Below are 22,004 nucleotides of genomic sequence, written 5' to 3' on the forward strand. Positions count from 1 at the left end.
TCTCACAGTCACCACTACTACAAAGGTAGCAGGATTAGCAATTATCATGACAGTCTCAGATGTAACATGCACACTCTCCTCCATGGTCTTCTCTGCAAATGCACCACAGCACTACCATAAAGGGCTGACTGGCTTTTTCAGAGCTGACTGAATGGTTAGAATGATTCAAGAGAATTACAATTTTTAGGCAAGGGGAAAAATTAAAATTGTATGATCATATGTCTTTCCCCATTGTCCAAGGGAAAAGCATGTCAAAACTTAAGGGGGTCAATTTTTAGACGCTCCCTGTCTCAGCTCAGGCTGCCATAACAAAACACCACAGGCTGTGTGACTTAGACGACAGGAATTGATTTCTCACAGTTCTGCAGCTTCTAAGATCAAAGTGCTGGCTGATTCAGTTCCTGTTGAGGGTTCTCCTCCTGGTTTGCAGATGGCCACTTCTTGCTGTGTGCTCACATGGCTTTTCCTGGGTTAACGCACTTGGAAAGAGCGAGATCTCTCTGGTGTCTCTTCTTATAAGGGCATTAATCTGATCCTAAGGGCCCTGCCTTGTGATCTTGATACTGACCCTGATATCAGTTTCCCCGCATTAAACCCAGCGTATATGGGGTTAAAACCAAAACACTCATTCCCTGCTTACTCTCTGGCTTCCTGGCTCCAGAATCCACTATCCCCATGGAGACAGACACCATCAAGGACAAGCACCTGGACTATCTCCTTCCACAAAGAGATACAGGCTGGTGGGAAAGCTGCTGACCAGCAAGGTCATGAGCTCCCTCCTCTCTGCAAGTAGTCTCAAGGCCAAAGACAGGCTGGTGGGAAAGCTCCGACCAGCAAGGCCATGTTCTCCCCCTCCCCTACGTAAAACCCCAAATAAAAAGCCTTCCTTTCACCTTTTCGGGGAGTTTGAGATTTCACTGTTATCTTCCCTCTCTCCTTGCTCAGCACTGTGCAAAAATAAAATTCCTACTTTCTTCCACCACCCCCAGTGTCAGAGATTGGCTTGCTGTGCAATGGGTGAGCAAACTCACTTCAGGTTTGGTAACAATCTCATCTCACCTAATGACCTCCACAGGCCCCATTCTTTAAAGCACATTGGGAGTCAGGGCTTCAGCATATGAATTTAGGAGGACACAAACGTTTATTCCAGGACCCAGCCCACTCCCTAGACTTTCTCTTATTTTTATCTTCATCTCTGAGAGGGAAACTTACTTGAAAACTTCTCAGTGCAAATTTTGATCTTTATTTAAGTCACTCACATCTTACTCACATGGTTTGATGTTGTCTGAGACTTCATCACCCTCCTAGCCCCACTCCTACAGGCCTTGTGACTCCTTCTTTCACATGGCACTTGGAATCTCTTACTTCACTTACTCTGAAATCCCCTAAATCTGTTGATGTGGTGACCACCAATTCCTGGGTTTTTATGTTTCCCACTTTCGCTGAGTCTGAGAGACTCATTCCACTGACCGTGTGACCCTTACCTCTTCTATCCTTAGAACGCTGGTCAACTCCAATCCTGTGACCGACACCTGGGCACAGTGTCTCTCACTCTTGATGATCATATGATTGTCATCCCTATTGACTCCATTTCCTCCTCCTCCACTGTCCCTGAGGTCTCCACCCTCAGTGACTCCAACCCATTGACAGTGTAATCCCCTTAATCTTGACACCACCTTGATGGCAGTATTACTCTCTCCAGTACTATCACAGAAAACACCATTCCCACATAGTCATCTTCTCTCTATCCCAATTTGCTTCTTGCCAGTATGTTTTTGATGTCTTGGGCACAGCCTCTGAATCTCACTTTATAGTCAGAATGCTTAAATGACTGAAGAATTTATCAAAGATATTTTTTATTGACACAATAATTTTGGCTTTAAAATAAAAGTTAATATATGATATATTTGATACCTCTTAGTTAAAGGCCATTATGGATTCATTAAACAAATACAAAAAGCATTTAGCACAGGTTAAGTGAACAATGCAGTTTTCAAGGCCACAGTGATGTGAGAGACAGGCGCCATGCTATGCAGGGGTTCTATTTCCATTTGAACTTATCATGTTAGGAGGTCCTTCCAGTTCTCAACGAGAGTGTTTTCCAGAGAACAAAAGGAAAACAGTTCAAGAACACCAGTTTCCTTCATAACTTTTCTGTTTCAGGATTTCTCCTAGAGGCCTGGGTAATTTGACCTGAAACTGAGAGTATGCTTGAAGCCCTTAGAGGAGACAAAGCCAGCAGAGTCAGCACTCCTATCTCCAGCTCTGAAGATGCAAATCCTTGGCCTGCTGTTCCCTGGACTGTCTGTTTCACAGGCTGTGGAGGGGTAGTGAGTGTGCCTGTAAATGAAAGCCAATGGATGCCCTTACGTCCCAAATGAGGAACTTTTCTTCTTTGTGTCAGAATTTCTCTAGCTTATCAGCTGTGAGAACCAGCAGAAGTTGTTGTTTCGGAAGGTAGAGGTTTGCAGAACAATGCTTTCGTTCCCCTCTGAGCTCCTTGGCTGGCTTCAGAGTGTTCTTGATTTTCATTCAGATCATGGCCCTATGGCTCAAATAGTATGAAAATTCCCAAGGGTGCCTGATAAGCATTTCCTTACATTGGACTACATAAAATAGAATCTATTATTAAAATATCAGATCCTAAAAAGTATATATGTTATGATGTTTTATTCTTGGAGTAATAGTTTTTGTAATCATCAATGAGTTCATCACATTTGACTTTGCCCACAGCCTTGATTAAAATGGCCCTTCTTACCTAGTCCCAAATCTTGCTCCAAAAGCCACTCCTTCTCAGACTTGTGCACAGCACTAGGCTTTGGATACCTAAGCTCTTGTGAACCCTTTTTTTCTTTTTTAAACATGCACAGGGAACTGCCAAGAGGCCAGGGTAGAAGAGAGTAGTGGTGACATGAGAAAAACAGTTTTTGATTTGTATTTCCCATATTTGCTTGATGTTTCCTGAACTGACGCAGACTCTATCCTGGCCAACTCTCTCTTTTATGGTTTCCCAGAATGGAGTATGCCTAAGTATTACGCTGCTTGGGAATCATGAACTTTCCCTGAGTGTTTTTCCACTCAAGGGGTAGTAACTTTTCTGCACAATTTCAGGGGGTGAAAAATGCACTTACAAAGTAAGGACAATTTATGCCTTGCGGCGAAGAACTGTATATTGGTCAAAATGTCCATATATAAATTTGTAGCAGTCTGAAATGGTTTTTGATTTCCCTCTATAAAAATGACTTTCTCCGACACTTATATAACATTAAATATTTCAAAGTCAAGACAACATTCCTAATGATAGTTTAAAATATGAAGTCGTTCTTTTAAGTAGATCCTATGTAATTTTATTATATGTTCATATGTTTTTAGTAATTTGTTTTTAAACCAGAAGGAGTTGAGGCAAAGAAAAATGAAACCCTTTCACAGGAAATTTTCAACTCTTGAAATGTTAAAGATCTATTGTTAGATGTGACATTTGAAAAATGGAAATAATGAGGATTCTCATTGTGAGGAGCGGGTCTTTCAGGCTTGTTCAGGTTCTGTGACTTTTTTCTTCAGATATTGGGGCTTTTTGGTCATTAAATATTATTGTTTTTTCAGGTCATCAAGCGCATTCTGCTTTGTGATTTTGGTCCATGCATCAGGGATTTCACCTCTACCTCTAAATTTTCGCTGATAGCTTTCTTCTAGTTTTGATATGAAGCGACAGACAAACCATTTCCAGTATGGCTGGGTGGATGAGTCTGGGGTGATGCTCCATGTGGCATACTCCCCTCCTGCCTCTCGATAGTTCTTATATGGGTATTCCCGGCCATCTTGCAAAACGAAAAGAAGATCACTTGCTACATTACTAGTACAGAACTCAATGGCAAAGTGGTCTGTGTTAACCCATTTCCCCCCATTGACAGCCTGAGGACGATGGAAGGGAACACTGTGGTCTCCGTCATGTGCAGGCAATGTGTTTGTACAAATTGCTCTGCAGAAGGGACACTGTTTCCAGCAGCCACAGAGATGTTCAGAGAGCATTTTCTGGATTTCAAGAGCCATTTCTTCTACAGACATGCTCAAATATTTCTGTTCAGCTCTCTTCATTGTGGGATCCAAAGCTGTGCTCATGGCTTGTTTGAGAAACTCAGTATCTTTTATCTCCTGGTGTTCAATGCTTATTAAATCTTTTCGTGGAAAGATCAAGTTACTCCCCAGGCCCTCACAGAACAAATCCAACCACTCAGACACAGTGCTGCTTTTATCTTTAGCTATTGCTGTGGATTCATGAATAGCTGAGAGGATGGCATTCTTGATGTCACCTAAACATATATTTAAGAAAGTCTTCATTTTTTCCCTTCCAATGTCTGAGCAATATCTTTCAATATGGCTTTTAATGTAATTCCTAAAAAATAATTCTGGATTATGAATATATTGCCAGTAATTATCAAAATTTTCTTCCTCTGCCAGAGAGATGAGAATGTGTTTTTCCAGCTTAGCCCTGTTTCCATTGAATGCTGGGCACGTAGCTCGTATGTCCCCAGCAATGCTAGGGACCATTTTTTTCCTTATGGTGATGGAAATAGCAGGAGTGAGTTTTTCCCACAGAAAATCAACAAATGTTTTGATTGAGGTTGCTCCTTGACAAGAGATCTTAAAACTCATGAAGAAATCATCTTTTTTGCTTTGCAGATAGTTTACAGGATCATTTGCTCTCTTGAATACCTCATGCATCTCATTAAATTTCTTTGATGCTCTTTGGAATAAATGCAAAGATAAGTCAATTTTATAATCACTCGTAAATGTGTATCTTTCCCTAGTGGGCGCAGATTTCACCTCCTCATCTATTATTCTCAGGATTTCATGGAAGTAACTAGGGTTGTAATCACGCTGTTGCTTCTGAATGTTATTTATGGTTTCAGTGAATCTTGAAAGAATGCGGTCAGTAGTCATCTTTATGGATTCTTTATCAGAGACCTCTAATTGCCTTTCAACCACCCAGTATTTCTTGGTCATTTTGACATGTTTGTCATAGGTGATTTGAAACTTTTCTCCAGAACTTCTCTTTAGTATGTTCCCCATGTTTTTCTCCTGTTTGAAATGATTCAAAAGGATGTCTTCAGAATCCACATCTATGTCAGGCTTTGTGATTGGAGGGAGCGTTGAGGACACAGCATAGACCCATTTTTTCCAAAGTCGATCGAATTTCTCACGTAGCTCTTCCTCACTCAGTTGTTTGTCCTTCACTGTTAAAGCCAACTTTTGGCTTCTTTCTAATAATTCTCTTTCATAACCTGACTTTTGGTTATCTAGTTCTTCTTGACTTTTTTTAAAACTAATAAGTTCATTGGCTATTCTTTGGCTGTCTGAAATAAGTGCCTCTTTCAGGATTATTAGCTTATGTTCAAAATTTGCTTTCCACTGAACCAGTATTTCACTATCTGGGTCCTCATTAAAATATTTCTCCAATTCTTGCTTGATGGCCTCATATTTTTCTGTAACTGAAGCCTCGAATGTGCTTGTCCTGAATGTCTGGATTTTTCCATTCTGAATCTGGTTTACCAGCTTGTTCTGCAAGCTCAGCACATGACTCCTCAGCTCCCAGGTCCAGTTGTTATACATGGTTTCCAATTTGCTCATGGCCATGACTTCTCGGGTGTTCCTGAAGCTGAAAATAAAGTTCTCATTCAACAGGGCTCTCCACAAATCTTTAACTCGGAATTGTACATCTGATACTTTCATGATACTTCCCCTAGATTCCTCTTTGGCAGTCTCAAGAATTCTACTTTTCAGTTCCTGGACATTGTGGCTGTAGCGAGGATTGGGCGGGGCCATCGGGGGATTGCCATCCCAGAGATGAGCAAAGTAGTAGACATGAGTATTGGCATCAAACTTGATGACATCACTAAAGTGGGTTATATCTGAGCACTGTTCTTGTTCAGCCGCTGTTGCTGTCATTTCATCTAGTTTCTGCTCTAGCCGCCTTCGTCCTTCCATTGTTTGGTCTTTAGCTGTAACTTCCCCCACATTCTGATGGATAAAGAGGCAACTTGGGGAGATTTTTACTTGTTTCATCCTCATAAAGGCTTGGACAGCTATTTGTAGAATATCTTGCATTTCTGATGGATTTTCCCCAAAAATATTGATCAGAGTCAAATTTCCAAGTCCAATGACAAAGGATGCCAACTCATTGTCACGATTCTGGGATATATTGCTGAGTTCTGGGGCCCGAAGTCCTTCTGTGTCCACAATAAGCATAAAGTCAAAGCCGAGTTCCTCCGTGAATGTCTCTTCCACCTTCAGGAGCTGCATGTAGGCCCCCCGAGTACACCTCCCAGCACTGACAGTGAACTGCAGCCCAAAAAGGGCATTCAGCAGGGTGGACTTTCCTGAGCTCTGCAGGCCCAGGACAGAGAGAACGAAGAGCCGTTTGTCTCCAAGTTTCTCTGCGACCATGTCAAAAACAGCTGCCACCCACTTTAGAGGCACATAGGAAGCATCCCCATCCATCAGCTCAATGGGAACACCGGCTATCATCAGCTCTGCAGCAATCTGGGGAAGGGAGAGAAAAAGGCTATCTTTGGCGGAGGAAGCTTCTTCTAGAGCTTCATAGATCTGGCCAACTTCTCTGAGAAGCTGCTCAATTCCCAAGGTACAGTTAGTAATCTCTGCAGAGACAAATTCTATCTCATTTTGCCACTTTTTCAGGTTGTTGCTCTTTGGTGCCTTTTGCTTTTCGGTTTGTACCTGTTTGTACAAAGACTTTTTCTTTTCATTCAGTTTTTCCAAGTGTCCTGTGGTCAGGTTGTCCAAAAATACACTCAGCCATTGCAAGAAGTAGAGTTTGGTGTCAGTTTCTGAAGGGTTTTTGAGAATCTGAAGGACAGATTGCATTAAATCATTGAGAGGAAAGGCTCTATTCAGCTGTTGATGCCGTATAATTTGTTTATCTGTCTCAATCTCACTCTTGTGTTTTTCGATGCTCCGATTCCCCTTTTCTCTCAGATGGTAGAATTCTTTGTCCTTTTTACACCAACGGTGCCACAGTTCTCCTTGAAGGGGTAGTAATTTTTCCTTCATCTGGGATATCTTCGTTTCTCTTAACAAGGCCATTAGAACCTCTGCCTTTTCTTTGGCTTCCTTGCAATCTCTCTGGTCCTCATCGATCAGGAATCCTTGCTTGCGAGCAATCTGGGCACAGTCCTCTAAGCTGAGAGCAGCTCCAGAAAGCTCTAGAAAACGTCTGATTGCAGTTGTGAGCTCCTGTGTTAATTCTGCCTCATTTCTGTTCCGGATCCCAATTTTCACTCTTTGGCCAGAAGTATTGGCCATGGTTCTTTCTTTGTCATCAAGCAAACAGATCAAAGGTTTTGATGACTGCCACAGGTCACGTACAACTTTTCGGTTTTCTTTATTGTCATCAGAGGTTGACATGAGGACCACAATGAGAGAAGAGACCTCCTGCAGGAAGGTGAGTTGCTTCTTATGTTTCTTTGCATCTCCGTGAAGATTGGTGAAGGTCAAGCAGTTGTCAAATCTGTCGTCATCCTCCCCCCCAGGACAGAACCAGGAGACTTCCACCACACCCTCCATCAAGAGACAGTCTTTGCTGCTCTCTCTGCAGTGTCGGTGAAAAAAGGCGTCATGTTTACGTTTACTGAGAAGACAGTTCATGATCTGAGATTTGGAAGCAGAGAAGCCATCTCCAACTCTAATAAACGACACAATGGGGGTAGAGACACGACACATCTGCTGATTGTTGTAATTGGTTTTCTCCTCTTTTGGTGATTTCTTTGCCTGCTGCCAGCTTCTTCTAATTTGACTCAGAGACCAGAGACAGAATTCAATCTGAGAATTGCAGGGATTAGGTATGAGAAGTGGGAGGGCAAACTGACAAACAGAAAGTTTGGTCAAAATATATTGTCTGGCAAAACCATCTGCACAGAGAAGAATTGCCATCTGAATATCCATAGGGTGGATATGTGGCCTGGGATTAGTGGTAGGATTAGTGGGACTATCATGATCTTCAAAAAAGTCTTCATATGGATCAGAAGCCTCATCTTCCTGATTTGAGGCTGTTGTATAAACTTGATTCTCTGTGATTGCATCATCTTTATAGACCAGGTATCTCAGCCCATAATCCAGCATCACTAGCTTCTGCAGGAAATAGAAAGGAAGCTCACGTTCAGAGCTTGGCTGGGTGTTGCACACAGAAGTCTTGTAGATCAGATGAAAGTTAGCTTTGCTCATCCTTTTTGGATGGTAATGTTCTAGGCCTAGACGCTCAAGTAATTCTAGGAAGGCTTCATTTTCAATGATCTCCAACTTGTCATTTTTATTCTCGTGTGGCTCAGTGGGGTGTTTCTTTTCATGGAAGAGACTTTGCAATTGTTTTCTCACCTCATCCATTTTCAACGAAGAGACAGTGGCTTCGTAATTCCCATCAATGAGCAATCTCAAGTCTTCCTCTAGGTTTTCCCAGTCATGATCTGCTCCAAGTTTGGTGAGGACATGTATAACTTCTTTTGACAAGGATTGCCCCATGCGATGTCTAATTAAAGCCAAGCGTTGTGTTTTCTCCTCTGGAGAAATAGCTGTGACTCCAGCAGTAGCTGTCAGACCTGTGAGCACCAGGAATGCTTGAGCCCTGTAGCTGCAAATGCTTTTGAGCTCCTGATATTTATCATGGGCAGTTTGCATTTCATCCAGTAGGAAGTCTAACTCATCACACCCCAGGAGATACTGAAAAGTATTGTTTTCCACATGATATCCTGCACCAGCAGCAATGGAAAGTAGCAAGAGCTGTGTGTCTGGCTGCTCTTGCTCTCGGAGGTGATTCAAGAAGCAGCCAAGATGCAAGCTGACCTCATAAGTGGCTTTCCTTTGAGCTTCCTCCACTGTTTCTGGGGACTCAGATTTGGCCTTCACCTCCATGAGGTCATTCTGGGTTTCTTTTAAGATTTTAATTAATTTAGAAAATTGGGAGATGTTGATATGCTCTTGCTCTGACTCTGATTGGAAGATCCACTGCATGATGGAATGAGCCTGAGGAAAGTTTGTCACTCTGTAGATGTGAGGGTCCAGAAGGGTGCGCAACTGAGATTTAATAAATGTAGTGTTAGGAATAGAGGACTTTTTGTAAAAGTTGACAAGGTTTACCAGAAAATTCTGAAGACCCCAATCGGTGAGACATATTTTAATCCAAGTGTCATAACTTTTTATTTTTTGACTCAACGTTTGCATGAAATTTATCAGTATTTTAAGCTGCTCTTCAGGATCAGATACCTCCCAGGAGTTCACCTCCTCTAGGAAAACTCTAGCCTCCTTTCCAACACTCAGTAATATTTCTGCATCTTGGATCTGGGCAGGGAGGCCAGTCAGAGCAGCGTAGTTGTCTTTCAGGCAGTTAGCTACCTGAAGAGGATCCTTAAAATCGCTTCTGTGGCTGGAAAGAATGATGTCCCAAACGGGCACCAGCTGAAATCCCCGGTCAATGACACACCAGGTTTGATTACTGGCAACTAGGCCAGCTTTCCACTGCAAAAGGCCATTTGCTTCTGGTGGGCCACCTGTCTGGGCCACAGATAATTGGACTTTGGTTTGGAGAGTTTGGAAGGTTGTGCTCTCAGAGGTTGCTTTTGAATGAGAGTCTGACACATCCACACCTGCAGCAACTTTCACTCCAAAGCCACTGTAGCTGCCCCGTATGTAACTATCCAGGGCCTCTGCCGACTGCTGCTTCACTTCTGCCAGCTGCTCACTTTGGAAACCCTCTGAAATGGCTTTCCACCAGTAGATTCCTCCCAGGTGCAGAGGGCCCTGGTTAGCGTGAGAGCCAAACCTGTTGAAGAAGGCCTCCGTCCTGCAGCTCAGCAAGGAGAGTCTGTCTGGGCCTTCAGCTTGACCCAGAAGGTCTTCAATGCATTTCAATTCCTGGAGAGCAGCCTTGGAGAACTGGAGCTGATCAATGGGAAAGTGGCAGGAGGCCAGCGGGACATAGCTGAACTTGGTTGAGCAGAAGTAAGAGTGCTCAGAACGTGATTGTCGGGTCTCCTTGGATTCTGTATGTTTGCTGTGATCCATACCAGCTTCCAGGCTAAATCCCCAACCTCCTGCCTTGGCTGAGGCAGTTACACTGAAGCCCAGCTTCTCTATAGTCTGGGTGAACATAGATTCTGCTTGAGAAGATGTAAATTCCTTTGTTTCCATCCGTGGACCCTGCTCAGGGCCAAAGAGTGAGAACTCCTTGGGGACACAGAGTAGCTCCTCTCTCTTCTCTATTAGGCCCTGTTGGTAGCTGGTTTTGTAAATTCCCTGCAGGGCCAGCCCTCCAGATGCCCATCTCACCAGATCTCTATCTGGCAGGTTTTGCCTATGAGACAGGATCCCTTCCATGAGGTTGAGTTGTCTCTGCATGTTTTCCATGACTTCTTTTAGGGACTTTTCAGGGGGTGGCCAGTACTCTTTGGGGATGTCCATTGCCTCCCTCAGCTCTGCCTCTTTTTTCCTCACTGCCTCTTCCTGTCGCTGCCTCCCCTCAGACAGCAAGTCTCGTAGCTCCTGCAGTGCCTGCTCTGCCTGCTTCTGCTTTTTCTGTATCATTTCCACCTGAGAGTCCTGTAGCTCTGAAAGACTATTTGAGTGTGACAGGTCAAGCAGCTTCTCCAGGGCCCTTTTCTCCCAGGGATGTTGTGCCTGGGATTTCAGCTTCTGGAGGTCTTTTTCTTCCAGGTGCTGTAAGGCCTGGGCACAGGTGACACCCAGGTGTTCCTGCAGCTTGGGTAACCAGTACTCAACTGGCAGTCCTACTTCTGTCAGCATCTCTTGGAGATCTTGCCTCCTTTTGCCTCTGAGCAGGGGCTCATCAGGGGTGGACCCTGCTGTGCCCATGGCTGTGGGAGGAAAAGACACATATTTAGCCTGTGTCAAGACCTTAGAAAGTGTCAGCACCATGGCCAACAGGGTGAGTGTCCTAAAGGAGCAAGTCTTTAAGGCTTTCTCCTCTCCTCCTTTCATTGTACTAAGAAATATATTTTGTTAACACCGTTGTTAAATTTTTTGTGGGCAAGACATCTTTTTCGGTGTTCTCAGCATGGATTGCCTTTTGAGTTGTGAGGGTGAACTGTAAATTAGTAGCCTGGCTTTTTGGCACTTCCTATTACACAGAATCAATTGTATGGAGAGCATTAAGCTGAGGGTTGTAGTTTTAACATATGCATGAGTTTCATAGCATGATGTTTCTTTTAGAAACATGGGTGGTACCACCAATTATCTTTCTTCTCTTAGTTTTTGTCACAATTGTGTTGGATGATTTCCCTCCTGTCTCTCTGTCACTTCTTCTTAAGGCATTTCATGATATTTATTTGCTCTCCTGTCCTTTAAAATTCTCTTCTAGATATCAGCGTCACAGTGGCATAAGATGTTCCTCCTTTTTGTCCCTCTTTTAAAACAACTAATTAGACATCTACGCATGAACAAAATTTCTTCTGTTGGAGTTGTAGTATCTGGTAACATAAGCCAAGAGATGTGGGAGGATTCTGACCCACCCATGCATCTGATAACAGGCAAAAGAACTCACTATGGGCTGTGGAAGAAGCCGACCCAAATGAACTTGCCCAATTCCTCCTGCCATGGTTGGAAAAAACCTGGAATGTGCTGATGGGCAGATACCCACAGATGGGAGAGAATTTGCAAAAGTCCAGGCTTCCTGAAGGGAGATTCCAGCACTTGTTCAGTGATATTGCATGGGGCTTGACCATACAGTGACTGTGACCTCTGCAGTGGGGAAAAAGGAGATTGGTGAGTGAATGCCTGACTACCTGAGTTGTTCAGGACATGGCCATAGAAACCCATTTCTTTCCAGCAGTACCCAGAGTACTGAGGCCGGACCTCCATGACTGGAAAGAGATTGGGAAAGAGGCAGACAAGAATATCAAAGGCCATTAAAGGGACACAGTTGCCGCTGATTCTACTCAGGACTTCAGAAGGAAGTCCTCCCATAAGCCTCTGGGAGAACTCAACCACCAATCTCCCAAACTGGTGTGCAGACACCCACATCACCCGAGTGCTAAACCCACAACTCCCTTCACTGTGTGACTGGCTCCTTGTGCACACTCATGATTTCAGGGCTGAGAGCCAGTCTGGTAAGTGGGGTGCTATCAGAAAAACAGAACAGGATCTCTGGGCAACGGAGAAACCACACACTTCAGGGATAGCACCACCTTCTGGAAAACAGAAGAGAAGTTTCCAGTAGCCAGGCTGGTGAGTTGTAAGAACCAGAGAAGACATAAAATTGTAACAATTCTGTCATGAGAGAGCAAAAAGAGTGGAGCAGATGTACTCAAACAAAGGAAGATAAAACTCCAGCACCAAAAAACCGAATACCCCCTCTAAAGGCCACTAGTAAAGATTTAAGGAGGGATCTGTTACTTGGAATGTGAAAGAAGCAATGCAAAACCACAAGAGCATGAAGAATCAGGGAAACATATCATCACCAAAAGATAATAATGATTCTCCAATAACCTAACACAAAGGCATTGAACTTTGTGCCCTGGCTGATAAAGAATTCAAAATAGCTGTTTTGAAGTTACTCAATGAGCCTCAAGAAAACTCAGAAAGACAATTCAACGAAATCAGGGAAAAAATACCACGACAAAATGAGATGTTTACCAAAGAGATAGAAATCATAAAAAAGAAACAAATTCTGGAGGTGGAAAATGTAATGAATGAAATGGAAAATGCAATAGAAAGCATCTGCTTCAGAATAAGGAAAATGGAAGATGGAATAAGTGAGTCAGAGGGCAGGAATTTTGAATAACCCAATTAGAGGAGAATAAAGAAAAAAGATTGGAAAAATGCAAAGAAAACCTACATGATCTGTAGGATCCATAAATAAAATAAAAATTAGAATAATCAGGATTCCAGAAGGAGAAGAGGAGGAGAAGGGTGCAGAAAGTTTATCTAAAGAAGTAATAGCTGAGAACTTCAGAGATCTTGGGAGAGACTTGGACATCCATTTTCACAAAGTTAATAGATCACCCTTTTATCTCAATGCAAAAAGACCTTCTCCAAGATACATTTTAATGAAAATGTCAAAAATCAAAGATACAGAGAAAATCCTAAAAGCAGCCAGGGGAAAAAAGATTGTAACCTACAAAGGAACCCTTATTAGACTATCAGTGGATTTCTCAGCAGAAAGTACATAGAAGAGGTGAGAGTAGAAGGATGTGTTCAAAGTATTGAAAGAAAAAAAATGCCAGCCATGAATACTCTGTTAAGTGTAAGATGACTCAACAAGGAAGCATTGGAGTTGAAACATACATTAGACCAAATGGACTATACAGAAATTTATAGAACATTCCTTGCACTAGCAGCCGAATCTGCATACCTCTCTAATGCATACACAGTATTCTCCAGGATAGATCATATGATAGAGCATAAAACATGTCTCAGTACATTTAAGAAGATTAGAATTATACTGAGTATCTTTACTGACCACAATGGTGTGAAACTAGAAATAAACAGCAAGAGGAAAGCTGGAAAATCTGCAAGTATGTGGAAATTAAGCAGCAGACTTCTGAACAACCAGTGGGGCAAAGAAAAATCAAAAGGGAAATCAAAAAGTATCTCAGAACAAATGAAAATGGAAACATGACACTCCAACACCTATTGGATGCTTTCAGAGAACAAGAGCAGAGGGAGTACTTCCTAATTTATTCTACAGGGGCAGCATTGCCCTAATACCCAAAACCAGACAAAGACATTACAAGAAAGCAGAGCTGTAAACCTGCATCTCTCAGGAATAAAATATTAGCAAGTTGAATTCAACAACGTACAAAAGAATTATACACCAATACCAAGTGGGATTTATCTCAGGTGTGCATCACAACAGGCTAAGAGGAAAAATCACGTGATCATATCAATAGATGGAGAAAAAGCATTCAATAAAATCTAACACCAATTCATTATAAGAACTCTCTGCAAACTAGGAATAGAGGAGAACATCCTAAAGTCGATAAAGGGAATTTACAAAAACCCTACAGCTAACATACTTAATGGTGAGAAACTAGAAGCTTTCTCCACTAAAGTCAGAAACAGACAAGGATATCCCCCTCACCACTTTTATTCAGCATCCTACTAGAATCTTAGCTGATGGATTAAGATAAGAAAAGGAAATGAAAAATAAACAGATTGGGAAGGAAGAAATAAAACTCCTATTGTTTGCAGATGACACGATTGTCTAGGTATAAAACCCCAAATAATTAACAAGTTTCTTTGAATTAATAAGTGAATATAGCAAGGCTGCAGAATACAGGTATTAACATACAAAATCATTGTTTTCTTATATACCAGGTATAAACAATTGGAATTTGAGATTAAAAACACAATATCACATACATTAGCACCCCCAAAATGAAATACTTGGGGTTAAAGCTAACAAAATATGTGCAATATCTGTACAAGGTAAACTACAAAACTCTGGTGGAAGAAATCAAAGATCTACATAAATGGAGAAGTATTTCACGATCAATATTGTTAAGACGTCAGTTCTTTACACCTTGACCTATAGAGTCAAGGCAATTTCCATCAAAACCCCAGCAAGTATTGTGTGGATATGAATAACTTGATTCTAAAGTCAGTTTCCATAGAAAGGTAAAAGACCCAGAATACAATATTGAAGGAGAAGAACAACGTGAGAATACAGACACTCCCAGTCTTCAAGACTTACTATAAAGCTTGAAAGTAATCAAGACAATGTGCTAGTGGTGAAAGTGTAGACAAATAGAATTGATGAACAGAATAGAAGATGCAGAAATGGACTCACACAAATATAGTCAACTAATCTGGAAAGGAGTAAAGGCAATCTAATGGGGGAAAGGATAGTCTTTTAAACCAATGATGCTAGAATAACTGGACATCCACATGCAAAAAAGTTAATCTAAACACAGACCTTACACCCTTCAAAAAATTAACTCAAAATAGATCATAGACTGCAATAGAAAAGGCAAAACTATAAACCTCTTCGAAGATAACATAGGAGAAAACCTAGGTGAAGTTGGTATTGATGATGACTCTTTATATATAACATCAAAAGCATGATCCATGAAATAAAAATTGACAAGAGGAATTGATTAAAATGAAAGACTTCTGTTATGTGAAAGACACTGTTAGTGGAATGAAAACATAAGCCAAAGGCTGGGAGCAAATCTTTGCAAAATACATGTGATAAAGGACTGGTATCCAAAATGTACAAAGAACCCTTAAAACTCAACAAGAAGAAAAAAATACCATTTAAAAGTTGAGCAAATTTTCTGAACAGATAAACACCAAAAATATTATAGAAATGGCAAGTAAACATATGAAGAAATGCTCAGCATCTTTCTCATTAAAAAATTGCAAATTAAAACAAGATACCACAACGAACCTATTTGAAGGGCTAAAATCCAAAACACTGACTCCACCAAATGTTTGCATGGATGCAGAGCAATAAGAACTCTCATTCATTGGTGATGGGAATGCAAATTTTATAGCTACTTTGGAAGACAGGTTGACAGTTTCTTACAAAAGAAACATACTCTTGTTGTATGATCCAGCAACCACACTAGTTGATATTTACTCAAATGAGTTGAAAATGTATAGCCACACAAAACCTCCACACGATGTCTATGGAAGCATTATTCATAACTGCAAGCTTGGATGCAAACAAGATTTCCTTCACTAGGTGAATGAATAAAGAAAACTGTGATACACCCATGCAATGGATTATTATTTAGTAAAAAAAAAAAAAAAGAAAAAGAAAAAGAAAAGAACTATCAAACAATGAAAAGACATGGAGGAACACTGAAAACATATTGCTAAGCGAAAGAAGCCAAGTTGAAAATGGCAAAATATTTATGATTCCAGCTATACGACATTTTGGAAAATGGAAAACCACAGAGACTATAAAAAGATCAATGGCTTCCAGGGAGAGGAAGGTAGTGAAAGAATTTTTTATAATATTGTAATGCTGGATCATGTCACCATACATTTGTCAAAACCTATAGAATGTATAATACAAAGAGTAAACTCTAGTGTAAACCATAGACTTTAGTTAGTAATAGTGTATGAACATTTGGCTAATCAATTGTAACAAATGTTACACACTTGTATGTGTAAAAACACTAATATAAGATGTTGATAATAGGGGAAACTGTGTGTGGCATGGGCATATATGGAACGCTCGGCACTTTCCACTTAATTTTTTTGGTAATTCTAATAGTGCTCTAAAAGTAGAATCTATTAATTATTACTTTGCCAATTTCTACTTTTAATACTTTATTAATCCAAAAGTAGGCAAGCATGGAGGGAAAACGGAACACAGAACTGGCACTTCAAACAGAAATCACAGAGTAAGATTGCAAACACAAATATATTAGTAATCATATTAAGTACAAGTACACTACATGCTTCAGTAAAAGACAAAGATTATAAGAATGAATTAACAAAGAAACCCCAACTTTTTTTGCTGTTGACAAAACTCTAACATATCTAAAACATAAGGATACCAAGAATGTGCAAGTAAAAAGAAGAGAAAATTCAAACACCAAAAGAAAGCTGGAGAAGCTAGTTATATTAATAAAGTAGAAATAGAATTTAAGTTAAAAAAAAGCCTCCTGAGAGACAAAGAACAAATTATAACAATAAAGACTTTTCACAAAGAACATGTAACTCTCCTACATTAGTATCATCTAATAACATGACCTCAAAATAAAAAGCAAGACATCCAGTTTCCAGTCTGGCATGTAAGAAGCGGGGAAGTGATCACTCCATCCTATCGACAAGTGAAAAGCTTAATAAACTGAAAAATCAACAGTTCTTCTTAGACGTGTCAGATAAGTGGGGTCACAGGACAATCTGTTGCCCTCCAATTTGGAGAGAGGCACAGGTGAATACAGAGAATCACAGCTTACTGGAGGAGAAACTCATAAGCAGAAACCTCCATGGTACCTAGTGCTGGGGTAGGAAAAGCTACACTGTAATTGAAAATCACTGGAGGCCGTGTGGACACGTCTGAAAATCAAAACCTCCAAGAGTCCCAGTCGTAGAGGTCCTCATGCATTTGTGAGTTTTACCCCCAGGAGCTTAACCAGGTTCTCACAGTGAATATTGGAGAAAATATTCCTATGCAGAGGGAGGGGGAAAATAACCATTTTGAAATAGATCAGAGTATTCTCTTCTTCTTAATAAGTCCTGCCCTCAAGAGAAACTATTTTACCAGTACCTCAGTTCTTGAGATGTTTTTCAGAGTCAGACTGGCCTAGGGAAAGGGCAATACTTAAGGCCAGTCTACTCTAGCGTTCCACCTGGCGGAAAGAAAATGCTCAACTCCAGCCCACTCTAGCCATTATCTCCCACCAAAGAGGGTAAAAAAACCGGGAAGAATTTGTGAAGTTCACAGTCCAGAGGTACATGCTCACTAAAAGACCTAGTCACAGGACTATAGGACTCTTTCCCTTCTCCCACACCTCACCACTACGTTGTTAAAGGTCTGTTTACAGCAGTTCCTTTCCCCCAACACGTGATGTCTGTGAAGAAAACAATTATAAGGCATACACAAGGGCAAAAGCCACAGTTTGAAGAGACAGAGTAAGCATCAGAACCAGACTCAGATATGGAAGGATATTGGAATTATCAGATTTGGAATTTAAAACAACTGTGATTAATATCCTATGGCCTCTGATGGATGAAGAAGAATGCATGCTAGAACAGATGGACAATGTAAGCAGAGTAATGGAAATTCTAAGAAATAAATGCCAGAGATAAAAAATACTGCATCAGAAATGAAGATTGCCTTTGATGGGCTCATTCGTAGACTGGACACAGGTGAGGGAAGAATCTCTGAGCTTGAGGCTAATTCAGTAGAAACTTCCACAACTGAAAATCAAAGAGAAAAAAGACTGAAAAAACAGAACAGAGTATCCAAGAACTGTGAGACAACTATAAAAGGTGTAACATATGCATAATGAGACTATCAAAAGACGAAGAAAGACAGAAAGGAAAAGAAGAAATATTTGAAGCAATAATGACTGAGAATTCCCCCAAATTAATATCAGATGCTAAACCACAGATCCGGAAACCAGAACATCAAGCAGGATAAATGCCCCCAAAAACCATCCTTAAGCATATTATGTTCAAACTGCCAAAAATACAGACAGAAAAATTTTGAAAGAAGCCAGAAGAAAAAAATACCTTGTCTATAGAGGAGCAAAGATATGAACTGCATCTGAGTTCTCCTCAGAAACCATACAAGCAAGAAGAGACTGGAGTGAAATATTTAAAATGTTGAGAGAACACACCTCACCAACTCAGAATTCTATACCCTGCCAAATTATCCTTCAAAAGTGAAGGAGAAATCAAGACTTTCTCAGACTAACAAAAATTGAGGTAGCTTGTTGCCAATAGAACTGCCTTGGGAAAAATGTTAAAAGAAGTTGAACAGCTTAGAGAAAAGTTTAGAGAGAAAGAAAATGATACTCAGATGTACATAATGAAAGGAAGAGCATGGAGGAAGGAATAAGTCAAGGTAAAATAAAACATTTTTCTTAGTCTTAATTGATCTAGTAGATAAAGAGTTTGTCAAAAATAGTGATACAACAATATATTCAATTATGTGTGCTTATGTATATGTGTTATATAAGTGTAAACATGCTATGTATGCTTAAAAATAAGTGAAATAAATGATAGCAGTGACACAAGGGACAGAAAGGCAGAATTAGGATTGACTTTTTATTAGAAGGTACTTGCATTAGCCATGAAGCAGTGTAGTGCTGTTTGAAAGTGCTGTTTGTATTCTTTTGGGCCGAATATTTGAATGAATACACCTGAATTCTCAACTACTATGCTAGACTGTTCAAGTAAGGGGTATTTCAGAATTTAACTTCGAAGAATAAATGGAAAGGCTATAAGGAGCTATACATCTCTTTAAGGAAACATGTAGCCTAGATCCAGAAGTGTAACCAACATCTGATTGACTCTAATATGGTTTCCAGAAGGAAAGATCAGATGGAATATTGGAGAACAATTATCAAAGAAACAATAGAAGAACATTTCCCAGAGGTCCATATGACCTGCTTCTCTATAATGAAAATATACATCAGGGGCTGGCAGTGGCGCAGCGGTTAAGTGTGCACGTTCCGCTTCTCAGCCTCCCGGGGTTCGCGGGTTCAGATCCCGGGTGCGGACATGGCACCGCTTGGCACACCATGCTGTGGTAGGCGTCCCACATATAAAATAGAGGAAGATGGGCACGGATGTTAGCTCAGGGCCAGGCTTCCTCAGCAAAAAGAGGAGGACTGGCAGTAGTTAGCTCAGGGTCAATCTTCCTCAAAAAAAAGATAATATACATCAAATGTTGAACAGAAATAATAATAATAATTACTCTATTTAGATATATCCTGGCAATATTCTCAAACTCTTAAAATAAAGAGTAAAAAGTTTAAAGATTAAACAAATGAACAATCTGTGTTATTTAAAGGTAAGTTAAAAGCAGACTAATATCAGAATTCTCAGCAGCAGCGTGGGACACTATATGATATGACAATATTATTTTTAATATGCTTAAGGAGTATGATTTAGAACCTAAGACTATATGCCAACCAAATTAGTGAAGGAATGAGTAAAACTATTAGTTTATATATTTTTTGCTGTATAATTTAAAAATTAAGAACAATCTGTAATTAAAATTCCAGCTAGTTCAACATAGAACTGGTGTTAAGGATGACGACAATGTGTGTTTGTGCATGTGTGTGTGTGTGTGGTGACAGTGTTGGTGAGAGTGAATATGTGCAGGTTGATAAAAAATGATTTTTTAATGTGTTGGGTAAGAATAGAGGTTAGTTAGGACATAAAAAGGGTGATCACACCCTAAATAATGTAATAATACAATTAAATAGAGAAATCTCAATCGGTATCACAAGGTAGGAAAAAACAAAGAAAAAATCAAGAAATTATGGATGTGCATAAAATGAAATGACAGAAGCCAAAATTTCTGTCCTTAGGTATATGCCAATAGAACTGTAGGTATCTATTCATCAAAACATATCCAAATAGAATGTTCATAGCAGCATGCATAAAAGTCACAAACTGGAATCAACTCAGATGTTTGTTCTCAGCACAGTGAGTAACTAAATTGTGGCATATTAATACAGTGGAATGTTATACAACAATGAAAACAAATATCACAGCTACACACAGCAATATGGGTAAATCTCACAATATTAAGTTATGGGAAAGAAGACAAATCCAAAAGAATGCATACAATATGATTCCACATAAAGAAAGATAAACAACTGGCAAAGTTAACGTAGAGTATTAGAGGTCTGAATAGTGACTAGCGCAAACTTTTGGGAAGTAGAGAGAGTTAATGATGGGAAGTAGATAGGGATATGAGAGATTGTTCTGGGATATAAGTAGTGTTCTAATACTCCGTCTGGGCTTGCTAACAGTGTTATTCAATTTGTGATACTCCACTGGCCTGTAATCCTTGTAGGCTCTATGCTGAGAACATGGTCTTCTCTACGGCTTGTGAAGTCCTTGGCAGGTGGAGGAAGGATAAAAACACCAAGAGAAAGGATCAAAGCAGTCTTTGTTTTGTCACCAGGAGGACAGTCAAGTTAACCTGTGTTCTTTTCAATTAAGTAAATGTTGCAGGTACATGTTTTATCGTTTTGGGGTTGAAATCTTTTATAATCACATAAACCAAAAACAGTTCATCTCAAATCTTGCATGGAGAAGCCCCGGAGACCTTGTGTCTCGTTTCTTGCGCTGTCTGGGAAGCCTGGGCACGGTCAGGCTGAGGCAGATTCAAAGCTACAGTTGGCCAGGAGTAGAGAAAGACCTGTAGCCCTTTGGGAAAGGTTCATGCTACTGGGAAGTGGTGATTTTCAGAGACTGGTGGGTAGGCACAGGTTTATTGTTACCTGACTTATCCCCTCCTGAAAGGAGCACATAGTTCTTTCTTCAGTTTCTTGTTGTTTAAGAAACACATAAATAGCATGGACACCCATGTACCAGAACATTGCATGAGAGAAGAACTTGTACGAAGATCTTCTCTGACATCCCATAACTCAAAATTTCCTTTCCAACTAATACACAATCTGAGGTTCTGGGGTTGTGTGAATCAAGAGGAAGAAGGGAGAATAGACCTCCTAGCTGTATTCAGTAGAAATTTGTCTAGAGAAGGGATATGGTTCAGAAGGTAAATGATAGTATATTTTTTTGATCCATATTGATCTCTATCAGAAGCAGGGTAAGGCAGGAATTTGGGAGAAGAGCCTTGGGCACGTTAGAGTTTCTTGCTTAGGGAAAGCACTTTAACTGCCTTACTGTTCTATTTCTGGAGTCATCCAAGGACAAAGAGAATCATGCACTCAGTGCTAATGAAACATGTTAGTGTTATTTCCTGTAAAAGACCTTTATGCTGGAATGAGCTGTTTCTCTACAGTAGTTGATTTGAAAATTAACCAAGCTTCTGACATTGTATTAGGTATTTTGGATGATTCAACACTAAAGTGAGCTAAACTTTGTTTTTTGAGGAAGATTAGCCCTCAGCCATCACCTGTGCCCACCTTCCTCTATTTATAAGTGGGACCCCTGCCGTAGGATGGCTTTATAAGTGGGCATAGGTCCGCACCTGGGATCTGGACAGCAAGCCTGGGCTGCTGATGCAGAGCACTCGAACTTAACTGCTGAGCCACCGGCTGGCTGGAGCTAAACTCTTTAAAAGTGTAGTGTGTGTTCATGATGAGAAAGAGAGAATTTCACTGTTCTCTATCTGTTATATTAGAGCTTTCTAGTAATGTTATTTCTGCCAGTTTTCCCTCAAACCCAAATCACACATAAAGTACTTTGTTTTGCTGGTTATCTTTTTCCTTGATCTAATTCACTATAACACTGTTTCTAGATCGTTACTTCCTGCCTCATTGTTCTTCTACTTCAAACTTTGTATGTCTGACACACGCGTATTCTTCTAAGTGAAC

The 22,004-nt window shown here is 40.4% G+C and overlaps 1 protein-coding gene across 1 annotated transcript in view; it reads right to left on the bottom strand.

The window, feature by feature from the left end:
- Positions 1 to 1,839: 1,839 nt before the first annotated feature.
- LOC100070235 (interferon-induced very large GTPase 1) overlaps positions 1,840 to 22,004 on the bottom strand; it is a 30,859-nt gene continuing 10,694 nt past the window's right edge. The window contains exon 2 of the mRNA XM_001499898.6: positions 1,840 to 10,880. Within this exon, the coding sequence (XP_001499948.4) occupies positions 3,589 to 10,878 (7,290 nt within the window). The 5' untranslated portion in view covers positions 10,879 to 10,880 and the 3' untranslated portion in view covers positions 1,840 to 3,588. The remainder of the gene's footprint in view (positions 10,881 to 22,004) is intronic.

This window comes from Equus caballus, chromosome 7 (genome assembly GCF_041296265.1).
Source record: "Equus caballus isolate H_3958 breed thoroughbred chromosome 7, TB-T2T, whole genome shotgun sequence".
NCBI lineage: Eukaryota > Metazoa > Chordata > Mammalia > Perissodactyla > Equidae > Equus > Equus caballus.